The sequence below is a fragment of the Leptidea sinapis genome, chromosome 22 (assembly GCF_905404315.1).
Source record: "Leptidea sinapis chromosome 22, ilLepSina1.1, whole genome shotgun sequence".
Classification (NCBI taxonomy): domain Eukaryota; kingdom Metazoa; phylum Arthropoda; class Insecta; order Lepidoptera; family Pieridae; genus Leptidea; species Leptidea sinapis.
In genome coordinates, this window is record NC_066286.1 from 2,318,285 (window position 1) to 2,340,458 (window position 22,174).

At 36.0% G+C, this 22,174-nt stretch overlaps 1 protein-coding gene and 1 non-coding gene across 2 annotated transcripts; both read left to right on the plus strand.

Annotated features, from left to right (window-relative positions):
* Positions 1–1,454: 1,454 nt before the first annotated feature.
* Positions 1,455–19,223, plus strand: LOC126971000 (ethanolaminephosphotransferase 1-like). The gene is made up of 9 exons (XM_050817170.1): positions 1,455–1,592; positions 2,876–2,944; positions 4,007–4,193; positions 5,730–5,883; positions 9,948–10,056; positions 10,767–10,924; positions 13,682–13,856; positions 14,712–14,888; positions 19,127–19,223. Exons 1-9 carry the CDS (start codon positions 1,536–1,538, stop codon positions 19,190–19,192), a joined length of 1,152 nt encoding a protein of 383 aa, XP_050673127.1. The 5' UTR covers positions 1,455–1,535; the 3' UTR covers positions 19,193–19,223.
* A 271-nt stretch (positions 19,224–19,494) lies between these two features.
* On the plus strand, positions 19,495–19,567 carry Trnay-gua (transfer RNA tyrosine (anticodon GUA)). Its single transcript has one exon. It is a non-coding gene; the product is annotated as a tRNA-Tyr (tRNA).
* Positions 19,568–22,174: the final 2,607 nt, after the last annotated feature.

A 22,174-nucleotide genomic window follows, 5' to 3' on the forward strand; every position in this document is an offset into this window, starting at 1 on the left:
GGTGTTGCTGCCCTGTTTGTCCTGTGACATACACGGTACTGTGCTCTCCCCAGAATACGAGGGGCAGCCTGAGCGCGAATGCTCGGGGAGGGATTCTCCGGCTCTACAAGAGCCGGTACCCTCCTGGGGTAATTTCTCTTTAAATGCCGCTCTCATATTTTGTTGGGGGGGAAGGACGGGGGGGAATGGCCTCCGGTCCTCGATACTAACCTATGCGAAACATAGCGGCACTAGGCCGCTACTTCACGCCGGTATTCGATGCGAGTGTGGTAAGTAACCCGGACGAGTCTGGCCCGATTGTGCTGACGTCATAAGACAGCAGCGTGACTCTCCCACTTTCAAAAAGCCTCTTACGACACCCTTGGACCTGGGACTACCCTATTCTTTTTACGCCCCGGGGCAGCACAGGGCAAATATTATTGTTAATTATCTGTTGGTCAATTGGGACTTCATGACAGCATTTCCAAAGATTATAATATGTAAGACTGACATACTCTTACACAAATTATCTTACCCCAAACTAGGCATAGCCTGTACTATGAGTACAAGACAACGATATATTTAATACAATATACTTACTTAAACATACATAAATACATATAAACATCCATGACTCGGAAACAAACAATTCATCATAATATAAATGTTTGCACGTACCGGGATTCAACCCCGAATTTAAATAATATACATATTCTATGGTATATTGTTATGGGGCAGTGCGGCCGATATTAATACCATCTTTGTGCTGCAGAAGAGAGCTATTCGCGCTATTTATAACCTAGTTCCTAAAGATTCATTTAAAAAAAAATTAACATATAAAAATTTAGCACATTGAGGAATTTCCTATATTATGTGTCATTCATAATGTTAACACGCGGAACAAACATAAACCTGTTATGCCTACTACTCGATTAAGTCGAGTTAGTGAGTCTTTTATTGGACGATGTATATGCTTCTACAATATGATCTCAGAAAATAAACAAAACAAATGTGTTACGAAATTTAAATGAATTGTTAAAAAACGTTTGTGTGGGAAAGGTTAATATAGAATAAACGATTTTCTTAATGATACTACAGACTGGGAATGAAGCTAGCACCCTCAGGCTCTTAAATTATAAATGTTTATTGTACAATATCACACACTGAAATCCATATTTTTGTATAAAAAAAAACCCGCTGAGTTTATTGCGCCCGTTTTCAGGTCTGAGTCAGCCTATTTTGAATGGGTGGTAGTTTTTGACTTTCAATAAGTGATTTAGAATAAAAAAATATTTGAATTTGAATATCGTATGGTTAATTACTCTAAGTCTCGTTTTTGCATTACTCATAATAGTTAGTCACACTAATAACCTAGATTTCGAACACACATAATATTTTATTAGATATTAATTATTGATAACACTTATCTGGCTACTACGCTAGTATCAGTGTGCGTCGATATCTTGCCAAGTTTACGTATACACAGAAACCAAATAAAAACTTAGTTCTTCAATACAAATTTTATATCAGTGTTATGTGTTAGTTAGTGTACAACAATGTTTGAATATAAATACTTAAGTGAATCGCATTTGAAAGGGTTTAGGAGCTATAAGGTAAGAGTAGTAAGTTAACTAATTCTCGCGTATTGAAACAGGGATGGAACTTTAAAATACTACCTTAGATCATTTACGGCCGTTTTCAAAAACCTATCTACCCTTAATTTAACTTACGGATACATTGCTGTCACCGTATAATGACAAGATCTTATCTATCCATAGTTATGTCCAATATAGTTATAATCCAATGCTATCTGTCAATAGGTTATTGAAACGTGAGTAAGCGTAAAAGGATAGATTCGTCTACGTCTAGTAAGTTAAACTAAGGATAGATTGGTTATTGATAACGGCCGTTATACGTCTAGATAGGATGTGACAGCTGTTTCGAATAAAAATTGAGGTTGAGAGTTAATCTCTATTTTGAACAATGCACGCACACTAACACAAACTGAAATACAAATCGCGAGTGAGACGTAGCTTGTCACGCACACTAGTGTTAAACCTTGCCTGTTTTTATCGGTTGTCTAACAGCAAGAGACTATCTAGACGTATAAATTATCGAAGCATTACCGTGTCATCGCATCAGCAGGCATTGATGATTTTGAAAGTGTTTGCCTGGTTGTACCGTCACTCTGGCGTCACATGGCGTCTCTTGCCGTTGCGTACAGACGTGGGTTCTCTCTGCATCTTCTACCGCGCATATCATGGGCGCATACCGGAAAGCTTAGAGGAGTTGTTCAGATTTTTTATGACTTTAGGTGCTATCTTCATCTCCCTAGATAAAATCTTTTACTTTCCGACAGCATTTCTTTGAATTCTTTCCTTTACTCCTTTGATCACCTTTTTCGTACGAACGTGGACGGCCTGATCTTTTTCTGTCACAAACAGAGGAGGTCTCATTTACCTATTATTATCCCGTTACACAAACATTTTACTAATACCAAGCGTATGGAGAGTTTTAAAAATTTCATTTGACTCCATACCTACTTTGTGTAATGCAATCACAGCGATTCGGTTCTCTTTATCACCCCACTCCATTATATCGCAAAATATTGTATAATGTATTGGCGCCAAAATAAGAAAACTCAATGAACAATCATATTACAGATTCGAAATTCAAATGTAATATTTTGTTTATTTTTAAATGTAACAGTATATATGGCCAGAATAATTAGTATGCTAGTTTACCATGCGTATGGAGTGTTTCGTATTTCTCTCTCTTGTGTGCTGTCATGTCACGTGTCCTGTAATATTCTGTAAACACAACAGTACAAGTGTTTTGCTGATATACGGCAAAAATAGATGGAGTGGCAATTATTAATTAGTTTTGATGTTTTCAGTACAGCGCTATAGACACCAGCCCGCTCAGCAAATATGTGATGCATCCCGTATGGAATAACGCTGTCAAGGTGATGTATAAAATGTCAAATACTTAGATAATTTAGACAATATGTTGACTATAAGACAATCGATGAAAATAGGCCAGGTTTATTACTTATGTGTGCGTGACAAGCTACTTATTGCACTCGCGATTTGTGTGTCACTTTATGTTATTGTGCGTGCATTACTCAAAATAGAGATTAACTTGACTTTAATTTTTTTTCCGACGTTTTCACAGATGTCACAGTCTATCTGGGCGTATTATATGTGATCTAAGATAAAATATTAAAATCGGTTCAGTTTAAATTAATCACGCACACAAAAAGGTCCAGTACCAGTGGGAGGCTCCTTTGCACAGGACGCCGATTATGCTAGATTATGGGTACCACAACGGCGAATATTTCTGCCGTGAAGCAGTAATGTGTAAGCATTACTGTGTTTCGGTCTGAAGGGCGCGGTAGCCAGTGAAATTTCTGGGCAAATGAGACTTGACATCTTATATCTCAAGGTGACGAGCACAACTGTAGTGCCGCTCAGAATTTTTGGGTTTTTCAAGAATTCTAAGCAGCACTGCATTGTAATGGGCAGGGTGTATCAATCACCATCAGCTGAACGTCCTGCTCGTCTCGTCCCGTATTTTTATTTAAAAAAATGGTTACAGAAGCAGTAACAAATTGTTGCTTTGAGAGCCAGGTACGCGTCTCTGGTGCGGGAGTACGTGGGAGTGTTGGTGTTATCCTCGGAATTGATAGCAGGGAAACTAGACTACATATTATGTTAATAATTTTTATACTATCGCGGGTGGACTGCTCCGATAATGGCCACAATGTTTTAATTATTAATTTAAAAATTACAATGAAACAAAAATTTTATGGAAAAGGAGGACAAACGAGTGTTCCTGGTGTTAAGTGATCACCGTTGCCCACATTCTCTTGCAACAACAGTGGAATCACAGGAGCGTTGCCAAAAGTAAACGATCGTTAATGATTACAGTGGATTTGTAAAAGATCTGTGTCTCTAATGTGTTATTTGGCCTTAATCAGGCGTCTATGGGTGACGTTTTACTATATAATACTTTCTCTAACATACAGATCATACCAAAATGGATAGCGCCAAATTTGCTCACATTCGCCGGGTTCATATGTATGTTGGTCGACGTAATGTTGCTAATGGTGCTTGACTATGACTGTACAGCCTCAGCTAACGGCAGTCCCGCTCAAATACCGCGGGAAGTATTTCTGCTGTGTGGGATACTCCTGTTCCTAGCGTATAATTTAGGTAAGATACTTCTACGTTGACTTTGAAATAACCCATTTTTAACACACTTTTATTAGCTCCATACGTATGTTAAGATCTATGTAACGGAACATTTGAACATAATTTTCGTACACTTTAAAATGTTTGGAATGAATTGAAACTTCCACGTTATACAAAGCTGTGGAATCAACTTCCTTGTGCGGTGTTTCCGGGACCATACGCCATGGGTACCTTCAAAAAAAAGCGGTAACACCTTACTTAAATGGCCGGCAACGCTCCTGTGATTCCTCTGGTGTTGCAAGAGAATGTGGGCGGTGGTGATCACTTAACACCTGGTGACCCTCGTTTGTCCTCCGTTTCCATAAAAATAAAAAAATAAAACTTTGCACACTTATCAAGGACCGATGACATTATGATAATTTAAACAGTCTGTATATATAGATTTAATAACTTGGTGTCTTTGTCTGTTTGTATGTATCTGACTGAATCGTTGAAAATGATTTTCGACCCCATTACGACCTCGGATTACTAATTTGAAACTTTGCACACTGGTTAGTGATTGGTGTCAATTTAATAATTTATTTTAATATGTCCCATTTTTCTCATCAGGATCTTCAGGATAAGCGCTTTCCGATCCAAGCGTGTCCAATATCCGGTAGTCTTTTTGTGCCAAACAGTAATAACAATAATAATATTGACACACTTTTTACACAAATTATCTTGCCCCAAGTTAAGCACATATAGCCTGTGTTATGGGTTACAAGACAATGATATATTTGATACAATATACTTACTTAAACATACATAAATACATTTAAACATCCATGACTCGGAAACAAACATTCATATTCATCATATAAATGCTTGCACCTACCGGGATTCGAACCCGGGACCTCTAGCTTAGTAGGTAGGATCGCTAACCACTCGGCTATACAGGTCGTCACAAAGAGTAAGGGATGTGCTAATTCATTACTACGACATTATCATCATTTGAAAACGAATAAAAGCAAATAAATAGTATTTACAAAAAAAAATCACTAACGCGTTTTTAAAGAAAGCCATAAAATAATTTATGATATATTTTCTCTATTTTTAATGCGTGGAGAGAATGTTTGTAACTAAGCAAATTTTTAAGCTATTGCATAGCTTCTATCGCGGGCCTTGAGCATGGAGACCGAATCCAGAAATTCCGTAACGAAAATAACCTAACACTTACTTAATAGATCTATATAGATATTTCTATGTCTTTTTGTGCAGAAGTATCCGGTTCGAGCCTGGGGTACGACTTGAATTTTTTTAATTTTCTTTATTTTTTTTTAATTTTTATTAAAAAAAAATAATTCTTTATTTTTTTTTAATTTTTATTACTATGACAAGCATTTTTATTTAATTTCACCTGTCCCATTGTCTGTCTGTAATCAAATCTTGCAAGTTAAATTTTACTCACTTCCCGTTTGCTTTTTTTAGATTAATTTTATCAAAAAAAAATACTGCAAAAATAAAAATTCTTAAGCCGAAGATACAAACTAATACAATATACGTTGATTTTGTTATTAGATGGTATTGATGGCAAGCAAGCAAGGAGGTTGGGAGTGACCGGACCCCTCGGTGAGATGTTCGACCATGGCTTGGACTCCTATATAGTATTCCTCATTCCATTCTGTTTGTTCTCTGTGTTTGGGAGAGATGAATACTCGATACCAATGTTCAGGTACGTATATAACGAAATAGACAATAAACCAAATACAATACATAAATCTAGGCAATACATTAAATACTCTCTATAACGCAGCATTGTCTGTCTATAATAATAATAATAAAGCACTTGATTCAGACAAACTTAGTTTATTTACAAAGTATTATGATCCAAAATCTATGAATGTAACAAATTTATTTTTATTTGCTAAACTAGTCTTAATATATTCTATTCTAATACTTTACTAATTTTTGTAGGTCTGTTTGCCATTCGGCAAAGGCCTCCTTCAACCTTTTCCATTCCTACCTATCTTGGGCAACTCTATTCCATGTAACTCCTGCTACTTGTCTAATATCATCATCCCACCTTTTCTGTGGTCTGCCTCTTTTCTTTTTCCCTTCTCTAGGGTACCATCGTGTCACAATTTTGCTCCATTTCTCTCGAGCTTTTATCATGTATCCTGCCCATTTCCATTTCAGTCTTTTGATTTTAGATGTTATGTCTATGACCTTCGTCTTTTTTCTGATGTAATGGTTCTTTATTCTGTCCTACCTTTTCATATTCAGCATACTTCTTTCCATTGCATGTTGGCAGGTTTCCAGTTTTCTCGTCGTCTTTCCTGTTAATGGCCATGTTTGGCTGCCATACATTAAGACAGGTAGTACGCAGGTGTTAAATAGTTTCTTCTTTACATTAATGTGAAGAGTTTTGTCTTTCATGGCCTATCTCAGGCTCCAGTATCTCTTCCTGGCATTTGCTATTCTTCTCTCAACTTCTTTGGGTATAGAGGATCATCTTGTGTTATTAGCTGTCCCAGATAGGTGTATTCGTCGGTGTAATCGATTTGGTTATTTCCTAGATGTATAGTGGTTTTCTTTCCGCTTGTCATAACCTTCGTTTTCTCTGGGTTCTACTTTAAGCCTATCTTCTCACTTTCATCCGCTAATGTTTGGATCATTTGTTGTATGTTTTTCGGTGTTTCAGCAAATAACACTATATCGTCTGCGAACCTCAAGTGTGTTAGGGAGGCTCCCTCGACATTGATTCCGAGGTTTTCCCAGTTAAGGCCCCTAAAGATTGTTTCTAGAACCGCTGTGAATAGCTTTGGAGATAGAGGGTCTCCTTGTCTGACTCCCTTTTGTACTCTGAATTTACTCTGTACCTTTCTTTTCTAGCTGGATTCTTGCGGTATTATGACTATATACATTTTTTATTAGACGGATATATTTTTGTTCGATTCCTTGTTCCTTAAGGGACTTCCGTATCTTTTCTTGATGCAAGGAGTCGAATGCTATGGTATAGTCGATAAAAGCAATGTAAGTAGTATTCGCGCTGATAGGCTTTATACTTGTCGCAGATCTGAGATTATCTGTCTATAGTGAAGCTTAATGTATTATTAATGTAATAATTTAAAAAGAGCCATTAATATTTCATACCTTCAAAATTATTCATAACATTGAGCTTATTTGTATGTGTGTTGCATTAACCAGTGGGAGACTCCTTTGCACAGGATATCGGCTAGATTATGGGTACCACAACGGCGCTTATTTCTGCCGTGAAGCAGTAATGTGTAAGCATTATTGGGTTTAGGTCTGAAGGGCGCTATACTTACCATCATATGTCTCAAGGTTACGATCGCAATTGTAATATCGCTCAGAGTTATTGTGTTTTTCAAGAATCCTGAGCGGCACTGCATTGTGATGGGCAGGGCGTATCAAATACCATCATCTGAACATCCTGCTCGTCTCATCCCTTAATTTCATAAAATAAAACCCAGGCAATACATAAACTAGCAATACTCTTTATAACGCAGCAATCTCTATCTGTAGCGAAGCAAAATGTAAGTATTATTATAAATGTAATGATTTAAAAAGAGCCATAAATATTTCATACCTTCAAAATTATTCATAACGTTGAGCATATTTGTATGTGTTTTGCATTTACCTCCATTACACAGGATGCCGGCTAGATTATGGGTACATTTGTGCCGTGAAGCAGTAATGTGTAAGCATTATTTTGTGGGCAATTTCCCTTTGCAAATGAGACTTAACATCTTATGTCTCGAGGTGACAAGAATATTTGTGTTTTACAAGCATCCCGAGCGGCACTGCAATGTAATGGGCAGGGCGTATCAAATATCATCAACTGAACGCCCTGCTCGGCTTGTCCCTTAATTTCATAAAAAACCTAGGCAATACATTATATACTCTTTATAACGCAGCATACTCTGTCTGTAGCGAAGCAAAATTTAATTTTTAATATAAATGTAATAATTTTTAAAGAGCCAAAAATATTTCATACCTTCAAAATGATTCTTGACATTGAGTTTATTTGTATGTGTGTTGCATTATGTAAAATCATAAAATTACAGATCTTACACCTTACAACTTGGATCTGTATGTCGTCATCTCAGATCAATCGTATTTCTAGACAGACTATGACAGCTGTGAAATCGTCGAAAAAAATAAAAAAGGATTATGTGGTTTTATGAAACCACGGATATATAACATATTCCATTAAGGATATAAAACTCGCGATATCAATGTTAATTTTATACTTAGAAAATTGGAATGATAATGGGAAATAATAAAAGTAGACAAAGTCTCCAACTAATATTTTTATTGAACTCTGTGTCTTAGCCTTGGTTAAAAATATTGACTGAAAAGGATTACATTAAACACTGACAAACAACATTTACATTAAACATTGACAAAAACAAACAAAATAGCACGGTCAGTTTTATGAAACCATGTAAAAGTGAAACTGTTTTTTACATTATAGACATTTAACTAAAAAATTTTTGAAATAAAATTCCATTAAGTTTATAATAAACGCTTTATCAATCTTAATTTTATACTTGGAAAATTGTAATGATAATGGAAACAAATAAAATTAGACTAAGTCTCAAACTAATATTTTTATTGAACTCCGTTAGCCCTGGTAAAAAATATTGATTGAAAAGGATTACATGAAACACTAACAAACAGCGTTAACATTAAGCTCTGACCAAAACAAACAAAATAGCGTGGAGCACTAGCACAAATGAGTAATAGTCAATACAATACACGGTCAGCTGCTGCGAACTATAGGCGCCACCCGACCGTCACGCGACATGCAACACACAGGCGAAAAAGTTTGAGACGATGTAATAAAATTTTCATTTTGAAATAGGCTTTAGAACTAATCTCTATATGGAGAAATGTCATACAAATCGCGAGTGTAAAACGTAGCTTGTCAGGCACACTAAACTAATATTCCTAGCCTGTTTTTATCAGCTGTCTAGCAGCTAGAGACTCTATCTAGACGTATTAATTATCTACGGTCGTAATAATGCATTCTCACATTCTTGCAAAATACTTAAGGACTTTCTTACTGAACTATATTATATATTAATATTAAATAAGCATACGTAACAGATATCGAAACAACATACACAAAGTTATAGTTTGTTAAGTGATCACCACCGCCCACAATCTCTTGCAACACCGGAGGAATCACAGGAGCGTTGCCGGCCTTTAGTTTGACGGACAGATGGACGTTGGGGCAGTAAGGTCCTCGAATGCCCACCACGTACCGGAAGACGCAGTTGGTAGATAGAAGATGGACCGAAGATCTGGTCAAGATCGCCGAAATACGTTGGATGATAGCAGAACAGGACCGATAGTCGTGGAAATCTTTGGGGGAGGCCCTTGTCCAGCAGTGGATGTCTTCTGGTTGATGATAGTGATAATACTTAAGATATATTCTTTTTATTAATAGCCGTGTAACAATATCTCTTCTTTACGTAATAACCTGCGTATTAAATTTCACTATACAAGTAACCCCTTCGTGCTAAATATCCTTTATTTTATATTTAGACTAATTGGGCCAATTTTAAAAGGAAATAAATTAAATTTTATTGATCTTATTACAAATACAATAAATAAATAGCCATAAACCATCTAGGATTGATTTCGCATCGAATGGTCGTTGTTTCATGTCGATACGATCAGTGGTTTAGGCGTGATTGAGCCTCAAACAAAGACCATTTCCCTTATATATACATATATAGATATATAACCTGAATAATTATTGTTTAGGGGATATCTCATAGTTGTAAGCGTGGTACTGAACTTCTACGTGAGTCACTGGGAGAAGTACAATACAGGGACACTCTATCTACCATGGGGATATGATCTCAGCATGTGGGTAAGTTATCAATTCAACATACAATTCTGTCGTGTTCGCCTTGCCTTGTACCTTGTCTAATTTATAATATATACAAATAAATATTTATTTATTTAATACATCACAAATTCCACAGAACTTAAATTAGATAGTAATAATGCTATAACTATATTTACAATACTACGACTACATAAAATTAAAACTATCATTACGTGGAAGCGTACCAAGAATACTGGCAGCATTACCGCGTTGGATAGCAAGGCTGATCCGTTGACCGAAATAGCTGCCAGCGCTTGGGTTTCCAGTAGCCTTATTGAGGCGCGAAGATAGTATTTTGAACATTCTCCGCGCCTCTGGGCCCCACAGGCCAAGTGTCTCGACACCAAACGGCACAAAGATGTATGACTCACTGAGACGAACATATTTGCGACGCTTGCTGTCTTCGGCAGTCGAAGCAGCAGCCCCAGCATATTTATTGTATTGGATATCTAAATATTAAAAATTTTGATCCAATTACTTCAGATGCCATTGTGTGGCATTACATTCGTCAAAGTAAAGATAAAGAAACCGATGGAATACGACACCTGGGTTGGACCTCTCAAATAAAAAATGTTTCTGATATAAGCTCATTGATTATGGTGCGAAATGTGCGAATGTGACGGATATCTCTTTATCGATAGATTTTCTTTTGAAATATCCATAATGATATTTGACTCAAGCTATTCTTCCAGGCTGCAAGTGGTATGTTCCTAGTAGCAGGCTGGTACGGTCCCACGGTGTACAAAACATATATCTTCGGGAGTGTAACCTTCGTTCAGGGTCTGGAGGTCGCCATACACGCCACGGGACTGTTCACAACTCTACCTGTGGCTGTATACAACGTGCATTTGTAAGTACAGTATCCACTGTGAAAATTTAACTGACTCACTACGGGTATGGGTGTGTATTCTATCGAGTCCTCTCTTGAGAAGGTCTCGGAATGGGGTAAAAATAACGGTGTCCAATCTAACCTGAATACTGAGTCTCAAGATCTTGAGTGATTGCTAATTCCGCGGTCATCTGGAAGACAATTTTTTTAATGAAATAAGGGATGAGATGAGCAGGACCTTCAGCTGAGGGTAATTGATACGACCTGCCCACTACAATGCAGTGCCGCTTAGGATTTTTGAAAAACCCAATAATTCTGAGCGGCACTACAATTGCGCTCGTCACCTTGAGGCTTAAAATGTTAAGTCTCATAATTTCACTATCTACGGCGCCCTTCAGACCGAAACACAGTAATGTTTAGCCGCCGTTGTGGTACCCATATTCTAGCCGGCTTCCTATGCAAAGGAGCCTCCCACTCCTTCCACCTTTGCACAAATTAGAATATCAAGCCCAACATCAGGCATGTATGGCATCCCGACACAATGCGGTTGTCAAGGAACTTTCTTCCACATACAATCAAGATGTGGAATGAGCTTCCTTGTGCGGTGTTTGGATTGATGCTTCTACTGCACTCAATAACTCTTGGGTTTTTACTAATCTATAAATTTACATATATTTTTTTGAAATAATAAAGTATTTGAAATTTCAATATTTTTGTTACATCACTTTACATATATTGTAACTGTAAAGTTTTTTAAAACGATTAAACTGTAAGTATTGATTTAAAAGAGTGGCAATGAGTTTGCCGCTTCCTCTCATTACAGCTCAACCTTTTCCGAAGTGGTAATAAATGAAAAGAGAAAAGAAAACTTTTGATATTCATAAGTATCATTCTTTGACTTTGATGAATAAAGTTACTTTGATTTGATTTGATTTAATCCGGTAGAAGACGCACTGTGAAGCGACGTCTCTACGCAACGCTGATATTATCATTTAAAATATAGGTAGACGACATTTGAATATAATTAATTGCCATATTATTAAACTTGTTTCTTCTAATTAAAACCGTGACTGTATCGCACACCTGTTCTATAATGATTCATCAAATATTATTAATATATTTTTGTCTTTTTGATATTATTGTCCATACTCAGTTTATGTACACGTATCTTTATCTGATAGACATATATGTTACGTATAGGCGATCAAAGCGGTTTTCAAGGAGCTTTCTTCCACATTACTACAAAACTGTTGAATGAGCTTCCTTGTGTGTACGCGGATAACACTGTTTAGAACTGGCCAGTTAGAAACATTGCAAATGAAAACTTTTTTGAATTTTAATTTTAGAACGCTTTGGTAACCTAATGTAGCATAGTTAATGTTTAATGTATATAGTTAGTGTATTGCATTCATTTGTATTTGTGAATTGGCGGCAAATTTAAAACTCATGTTACACGTGAAAATAAACCTAACGCGAGAAAATTTTCGGTCAATGTTTTATTATGACTCGTTGTGGGCTTACTCAACAACAAAGCTATGATAGGCTGCGATTAGCATTTCTTTATGAAGCCCCATCTCGTACCACTATTTACGAGCCCTGAAGATGAAATCGTACGAAAAAGCCATATAAGAGACCCCTAAGGAAGAATGGGCCCACTGCTTTTCTCAGTGGTTCCATGTATAGAGAGGAACGGAGATTACTTTGAAAAACAATATCAAATTTGGCAACTTTCTACATTAAGCCGTTTTTCATTTTCTAAACATTTTCAGTGTTACCTAGGAATTCATGACGATACGACATAATAATAATAATATATTATTTATTCACATCCTAGAATTTACATATATATTTAAATACTATCATTAATAAAATATCTACCACTATCTATTTGTATATTGACAAAGGCTTCTTCCAACTTCTTCCACTCATTTCTATCTTCAGCTATCCTAGACCATGTCTTGTCTGTTATCGTCCTTAGTTCGTCAGACTATCTCCTGTATTGTCCCCCCCGTTTCTTTGTCTTTGTCCCGTTTTTTTTTCCTTGTGCGATGTTCCCGCGACGACATGACGACCTTCAAAAAAAGTACGTACACCTTCCGTAAAGTCCGGCAACGCTCCTGTAATTCCTCTGGTGTTGCAAGAGAATGTGGGTGGCGGTGATAACTTAATATCAGGTGACCCGTACGCTCGCTTGTCCTCTCTTGCATCTGAGGCATACTTCTTCTAAGGGTTGGTAGTTTTTGACGTTCAATAAGTCAAATCAAATCAAATCAAAGTCACTTTATTCATGTAGGTCACGGAAATTACACTTATGAATGTCAAGTTTTCTTTTCTTTTTAAATTAACTACGCTTGAGCAACAAGGTTGAGCTTTTATGGGAAGAAATGACAACAAACTCATTGCCAATCTTTTAATCGACATAACCAGGGTCAACGTTTTTCAAATAATTATAACTACAATTATGTAAAATGACGCAACAAAATTACTCGAACGTCAAATACTTAAATGCCTCACTCACACGAGTAAGTCAAAAAATAAAAATGTAAATAAAATTAAGTGATTTTAAATCCTATTTGGAATAAAATGATAATTATTGCTTTTCTTGTAACCATATTTTTTTTGAAAAAAAAAGTCCGCTGAGTTTGTTGCGTCCGTCTTCTCAGACCTGAGAAGACTGAGGTACATTATTTCGAATTGGTGGTAGTTTTTGACGGTAGTTTGAATAAAAAATATTTTAATTTATTAATAGCTTTTCTTTCGTATTTCCATACTTTTTAGGTCATATAAGAACAAAACTGGGAAGATGTACCCTCTCATAGAAGCACTCAGACCTATATGGCCAATGCTTATAATGACTGGAGCTATGACATCATGGGCGTCATTTTTCGATATCATAGAAAAGGACCTGCGGGCGTTTTTACTTCTATTTGGGACTTTATTTAGTAATATATCGGTATGTAATATACTTACAGGAAAAATACCGGCTTCAATTGTATAGTTACAATTTTTATTTTTTTATGAGAAATATCGACGAAGAGCTAACTTGATGGTAAAACTCTACCCAATACAATAAAGTGCCGCTAAGGACTCTTGAATAAAACAAAATTCTGAACCGCAATTGGGTATTATACCCCATTTCAGGCGGAAGACAAAAATGAATTTGGAATAAATAAAAAATAATATGATAAAAATCTAATTGAATCGATATAGATCAAAATGTTGGTCACTTTGTGTTAGTGAGCGTGCATTGCTCAAATAGAGGTTAACTGTCAACCTCAATGCCAATGCCAACCTTAATGGGCAGGGCGTATCAATTGTCATAAAACCCAGTTCTCCGTCTGATATAAAAAGCGGAAGGCGATAGTAAATCAACCAGGATAAAGTCGCTAGCAGAACCTATCTTACAAACATATAAATAAAATTGGGGTGTTTTAAACCGTTTTTACATGAATATATATGCGGTTCATACACCAAAATAACATTTTTTTACAATATTTGTCTGTCTGTCTGTCTGTTTGTTCCGGCTTATCTCTGAAATGGCTGGACCGATTTTGACACGACTTTTACTGGCAGGTAGCTGATGTAATAAGGAGTAACTTAGTTTACGTTTATTTTAGAAAAATTCTTTTATTTTAGAAAAATTAAGTAATGTTGCAATGTCCATGAAACGGTCTAACTCTAAAAATAATTTATATGAAAAAACAACGTTTGCGGGGTCAGCTAGTTATTAAATAAATGTAATAAAATCTTTAATGAATTATTAGAAATAATTTCGGAGCTATTTCTCTATATTATTAATGTATTTCAGAGTAGGCTTATTGTAGCAGAAATGAGCGATAGTCGATGTGATACAATATGCTGGATCAACATCCCCATACTGGGGGCAGTAGGAACTGCAGTCTACCTGCCGCAGTATGAACTTACTGTGCTCTACACGATGACAATAGCCGCTATCTGTGCTCATGTGCATTATGGAGTTTGTGTTGTAAGTATGTTGTTAACAAAGAAAAAAAAAAGAAAAGACGAGTATTATTAGTAGGTTGAGTTTATATTTGTATGTCTGGTACATCGCAAACAGTAGCTCACACATGAATATTGTTTTTTTTTTAGATAATTATATTTGTTTTATTTTATTGTAATTGGAAAACTTACAGCTAAATACAATAATAGTTAGGAAAATATATACATAAAAGGCTATTTACAAGTTTTCGCAGATATTTACTAGCTAATTACATAATAAATAGTTACTAGATTAATATTAACAAATCGAGGATAACAAAATCTGATCTAGCGATATGGTTAACAAGATTCGATAGTTTATATAAGTATGTTATCTTTTATACATAAAAAATTTATACATACACGGACGTGCATCAAGATACATTTCATTGCACGTGTTCAATAAAGGCTGACATTTATTGAATACTATTTTGCTGAGCTGCTGTTTTAAGTTCGTTACCGTTGTATTAAATAAATTTATACATATGCTACAGTCTCTAACAATGTCATTATAAAACCTGCATGCCCTTAAAAGTTAGTATGTTGATACCATTGGGACATGTAACAGTTCAGCGGTCCGATTCACGTAATTTTACATGAGCGATATCGCAGCGACATCTGTCGTTCACCTACGATTCGTATTCACGTGATTTAAATCGCACGTTCGAGAAACGATCCTATCCAAAAATCGCTAAAGCGTATTCACGTCATCTAGACGGACTTCAATCGTTGTATCAGTGGTATTCTGCTATCTTTTTACAATCGGTTACCAACGATTTAATTTCAAATCGAACGTCTGAGAAGTCGCTGAACTGAAGTTAATAATTTGCAGTTGTTGGCTGTTGAAAGTTTTTTCTTAAACATGAATATCAGCTTGTCTTGGCTACTTTTGGATCTTTCTGAAAGGGAAGACCGGCGAAGAGAACGTCTACGCCGTAATAATATAAGGATCAACAAATATTTTGCTTTTAAAAGAATAAGGTAGAAAATAAAGGAATAGTATAGTCGATAAGTCGCTGAGTTTCAGTCCTATTGAGTTGTCGTCCTATCGAATCAGTACGTACGGATCAGGACGACTTCTGAACTACAACGATTTTTGGACCGTTAGAATATACGTAAATCGGCCTACTGGTCTTCTAACTCCTGCGCCTGGGACTCGTAAGCATATGCCTTCTAGTAACTCTGGACAGTCTATAGTTCCATTTGCGATATTCAGTAGATATAAAAGGTCGGCTATTCGCCTTCTTTCATATAGTGGATGGATGTGGAATTTCTTGCATCTGTCTGTATATTTTAGTTATAAATTGTAGATGCCTGAGAAAACGCTTCTGTATACGCTCCTCGTTATGTATGTGTTGTAGTTTGGGTTCCAGACTTGTGAGCCGAATTCGAGATGGCTTCGAACAAAAGTACAATACAAAATTTTTAAAGTTTTAATTAGGTTTAAATCGGATGTGACTCTTAATATAAAACTAAGCGCTTTTGATGCTTTGTTAAAGATATTATCAATGTGATTGTCAAATAATAATTTAGAGTCAAAGAAAATTCCTAGATCCGTTATTGAGGTAACTCTTGTAAGTAGCGATCCTTTAAGCTTATGATTAAATAGAACCGGTTTAGGTTTTCGAGTAAATGAGCATATGTAACACTTATTAACATTTAAATCTAGTTTATTATGTGTACAGTATTCTTCAAATCTTATGAGATCGTAGTGTAGCTTAATTGCATCTTCGATAGACGTGATTGTAGAAATTATTTTCATATCGTCGACGTATGAAAGTATCTTAGAATTTAGAAAGCATTGAGAGATATCATTAACAAAAATTGAGAACATCAATGGATCTAGTAATGATCCTTGTGGGATTCCAGATGGTATTTCCATCGCCAGGGATGTATAGCCACCGAGCACTACTGTTTGTATATATTTAATATAATAGAGATTTTTTAGCTTATTGACAAACATTGGTCGGACGTTTTTATTTTTTTTTTCATTTATTCGGGAAGTTAATCTAAAATAAGAGATGGAATCTTATGTAGCGATCATAAGTTGCCTCGCAAAATATGTCAGACGAAACAGTAAAAAAAATCACAGACAAAAAAGTTTTTAAGTTGATTTTGTGATGAAAAAATTAGGTTAGAAAGAGTAATATAATAAATAAATATTATTCTTGGATAATGCCGAACAGTGTTTTTAATTATTAACAAATAAACTGGTTGTTTACTTAACAGCTAGTTATGTCACACTCGACTTTAGCTTGTGAGGCTTAAGACCGAGATTCCCTTACGCTAGGTATCCATCTGAAATTTTGACGTGACCTTCATAAGGATGCATCTCTAGCTTAATTTCGATCTTGTATAGAGTACTATCGGGATCTTCGGGATGGATCAGCTAAATACCAGCTCTTTGCGACAGAATTAATAGAGCACCAAGCATTATGGATAATTGGAGACTGGACTACTTGAAGGCTATAATGCTTGAAAGGCCGACACAAGGTGGCACGTTCATCAGTTTCCTAAAGATTATATGCAGTGTGACCAGGAGGTGCATGACTGGATACCTTCCTCAATAACCCACCATCGGTTGATCCGACTGGGGCATGGGCTTTCACTGTTATGTCGTTGATATCCCCTCTTAATACTCACGTTTACTTTCTATCTGTATCTTTTCACTTCAGTTTTTCCCGCACAATAATACAGCCTGGGAATTATTAAGGCTAGATTAACTATTCTGCAAGCAATAATCATTTATTGCAGTTTAGTTAAACAAAGACTTATCAATGTAATGTTTTAGTGTTAGGGCCTCCCTAAATAGATATACTGTAATACATCATACTTAAGGGTCCGACGTCCGATTCATACTAAGTCACTACTTACTGCCGATACCTCCAATAAACGATAATTTAAATGTATACAGTTTATTCTTTATTAATAATAATAAAGCCTTTATTACAGTTAACAAAACAAATATTTACTTACTAGCTAATACACATACTATAAAACATTTTAATTAATTAACTTATCTTACATAACTATATTATTAACTTAATTACTTGCAGTAACTTTTAAACAGTCTGTGTCCTCTTTCTATTAACTGTTTGTCCTTCGACAAAGGCCTCCTCCAAGGTCTTCCATTCTTTCCGGTTCCTTGTTATTCTAGTCCATAGTGGTCCTCCTATCTGTTTAAGTTCATTCTCCCATCGTATGATCTGTCTTCCACTATTCCTCTTATCTCCTCTGGGGTACCATTCAGTTATTGCTCCAGTCTTTTTTACTTTTTATTAAATATTTGATATTAAAAACGTTTTTAACTTTGAACACGACTCATATATTGGATGCAGCACTATACAAGCTAATTTGCTTGTATATTACAGTCATTGTATTAAACTCTATTGATTGAAAACAGTAGTCGTTGAGTTTATTGCATGTTTTTCTCAAGAGCTCTACTTTTTCCTAACATATCGTAGATTTAGTAATTTAAAAGAAATATTCAGTGATGATTCAAACGCGCTTAGTTTAAGCCTTATTTAATAAAGTTTATTTGACTTTGACTTTACTCTAATGGGGAATAAGTTACCTATGAGAAATGCAAAGAAATGCGTTGCCGGCCCTTGATATGGGAGTTTGCCTAAGACTTTTAAGAAAGGGGTTGGGCGAAGCAATAATTTCTAGCGAAACGCGCGGTTCCACAACTCTAGCGGCCTTACAAATAAACTTGGTATTAAGTTATAACTGATGATAAACAAAGAAAATGCAAAATGTTTACAATATCGTTGACAACACTGTCAATATAATGATAATTCTGAAGTTTTTCGAATGACAAGCTGCCTTGCAAATAAGCGCGGGAAACGTTATACGTCCGAACAAACCATTCGTAATCAAAATGTCTATTTGTAAACATTTTACATATTCTTGGTTTATGCTTAGTTATAACTTTATGCCAATTTTATTTGTAAGGCCGTAAAACTATATTTTGATGATCTATGTAGCCGAGTGGTTAGTAGCGACCCTACCTACTAAGCTAGAGGTTCTGGGTTCGAATCCCGGTAGGTGCAAACATTTATATGATATTTGTTTCCGAGTCATGGATATTTATATGTATTTATGTAAGTATATCGTATTAAATATATCGTTGTATTGTTCACCCATAGCGCAGGCTGCCTAATTTGGGTCAAGATAATTTGTGTAAAAGTGTGTTAATATTATTAATTATTATATTTTTTTCAGGTGCGGCAAATGTGTGAATATTTCAAAATCCAATGTTTTGTTGTTCCTAAAGAAAAAAGAAAATAGTTAAGTAGATTAATTAAAATACATTTTACTTTATTTGGCGTTTTATTAAATTAAAACATTATATAATTTTTTGTGACTTAGACGCCTAACATTTACTAAACTTTCCACTTAGATAGCCTGCGTGAGTGGTTAAGGTTTTGCTATACTAAAAAGACAAGATGGAGTCTCTCCGAAACATCTCAGCAGGAGTAATATAGTGAAAATTTAAACAATTTGTTATGTTTTTAAAGTGATAACCCTCACTAATAGGATTAATATATAAGATAATGGTGTTTCGTGCCAGTGCTCTCCCAACTGAACTCGAACGGTTAGCTCAGTTGGAAGAGCACTGGCACGTAACGCCAGAGGTCGTGGGTTCGAGCCCCACATCGTTCATAAACTACTATACTATACTATACTAATACTAATACTAATACTAATACTAATGTACTATATTATAATATAAGCCCAATAGCTTATGATGATTTTGATGTATGGAGAGTAACAATTCAATTTCTGTCCGAGTTTATTTTAAACTCTTATTTTTTTTCTTATGACAATAAGGGACGAGACTAGTAGGACGTTCAGCTGATGGTAATTGATACGCCCTGCCCATCACAATGCAGTACGCTCAGGATTCTTGATAAAACCCAAAAAATCTGAGTGGCACTACATTTGCGCTGGTCACCTTGAGACAAAACATGTTAAGTCTCATTTGCCGAGTAATTTCACTACCTACGGCACCCTTCAGACTGAAACAATAATGCTTACACATTACTGCTTTACGGCAGAAATAGGCGACGTTGTGGTTCCCATAATCTAGCCGGCATCCAATGCAAAGGAGCCTGGAACACTGGACACTGGAACTCTTAGTGGTGCATTTATTTATTGCTCAAACCTACAATAATTATCCAACACATAAACTCATCATCATCATATTTTTGTTTTTTTAAGAGAAATTTGGAAGATAATTAAAATAATATGTTAAATAACCATATAAATATTTAAGTACAAACTTATAACTTAATAAATGCTCATATTAATTGTAAGAGTGTTCCGAAGAGCTGTTAAGCTGATTCCTGCCGCCGAATTCCACCTTCGCACGACACGACAGTTAGGATATCATCCCCACCATCTGGATGTGTGGCGATCCTCCACAGTGCGGTTTTCAAGGGGCTTTCTTCCACGTGCTACAAAGCTGTGGAATGAACTTCCTTGTGCGGTGTTTCCGGGACGATACGACATGGGTACCTTCAAAATAAGCGCGTACACCTTCCTTAAAGGCCGGCAACGCTCCTGTGATTCCTCTGGTGTTGACAAGAGATTGTGGGCGGCGGTGATCACTTAACAACAGGTGACCCGTACGCTAGTTTGTCCTCCTATTCCATAAAAAAAAACAGTCCTTACTTTTTATTGTCTCTAAGAAAGTGTGAAAAGTAGAGTATGTAATTTACCTCTGGAGTAAAGCTTGTCTTGGGCGGCATGATACCCAAGTATCACTGAAGACTCCTAATAACTCTCTCGGTATGCTCAGAAGTTACAATCAATTCTAGAAACCTTTGGTACACTCAGGATTCAATATCACTATGGAAGGTAGAGGCAACGAGAATCATCTCTTAAGGGAGAAATGTTCAAAAAGCTTCCGCCTAGGCGCTGGTGTAGGCACAGCGTTTTTTTTTTATAAAAATAAGGGACAAGACGAGCAGGACGTTCAGCTGATGGTAATTGATACGCCCTGCCCATTACAATGCAGTGCCGTTCAGGATTCTTGAAACCCCCAAAAATTCTGAGCGGCACTACAACTGCGCTCGTCACCTTGAGACAAGATGGTAAGTCTCATTTGCCCAGTAATTTCACTAGCTACGGCGCCCTTCAGACCGAAACACAGTAATGCTTCCACATTACTGCTTCACGGCAGAAATAGGCGCCGTTGTGGTACCCATAATCTAGCCGGCATCCTGTGCAAAGGAGCCTCCCACTGGTAGAACGAATTGAAGTATGCCGAGTTAAAAAAAATTATATTATTTTCGATTAAAGTAGTTAATTAATTAATGAAAATTTCAAGAACGTACGTTGTACAAAATAATGTAGTAAATACTTACCCCCTTATTCATAATGGTCCGCTAACTTTAAACAGCCGCTTAGGAGTGTTTTTTCTCATTCTGACTTAGGCGTAAGACGGAGTGAGAATTAGCAATGCTTTAAGTTAGCAGACTATTATGAATAAGGGGGTTAAAGAATTATTATAAGGAAACGTGCACCTAGAGTGATTAGTATTTTTTTATATTGGCGCTTCTTTTAAGTTTTACCCTGATGCTACTGTGGCGCCACCCTAACTAAACGCATTTTGACGGATACTTTTATGCACATATGATGCTCCTTACCTCTACCCTCTATAAATATAACATCCAAGACGTGTGACAGTTCCTTCCCTAAATTGATATTCTACTACACTGCTTTTCTGATTTCAGTAATGTTAAACGCATTCAGTTCTTTTCATAAAGCACTTCTGCCTAACCTGATATCAGATATCCTCAGCATTATTAATATTATCACAAACTTAGTGCGAATTATTTAGATATTTTTAGAGGAGCGCTTTCACAGAATTGTCTCGTTGCGAATTTGGAAGATTTAGCGAAATGGGCTCCGTAGCAATCGAAATCATCAATATTAAGCTTAAACTTAGGTATTGATGATCTTAACTTACTCTAAATTCAAGTTTTACATTTCAATTAAGTTAAGCTATTTCATTACTCCCTTAGTACTCGGATTACAAACCCTTTTTTTATTTATCGATCAACCTGCATCCCGATTTATTATTGTAAAGTACCAGGTAGGTATAAAACAAAAGCGACATCGCAGCACAATCTAATTCATAAAATAATGCGTAATTTAATACTGAATAGCAAAAAAATGAGCAACCGCATATCGCAAAAGGAATATCCACCCCATTTATCTACAAGCGAGACAGAGACAGCATCACATCCTCAACTCCTTTCAAAG

Coding starts and splice junctions, on each gene's coding strand:
- LOC126971000 (XM_050817170.1), top strand. CDS start 1,536: ATGTTTGAATATAAATACTTAAGTGAATCGCATTTGAAAGGGTTTAGG. Junction 10,925..13,681: donor GCTGTATACAACGTGCATTT/GTAAGTACAGTA, acceptor CATACTTTTTAG/GTCATATAAGAACAAAACTG. Junction 13,857..14,711: donor CTTTATTTAGTAATATATCG/GTATGTAATATA, acceptor AATGTATTTCAG/AGTAGGCTTATTGTAGCAGA.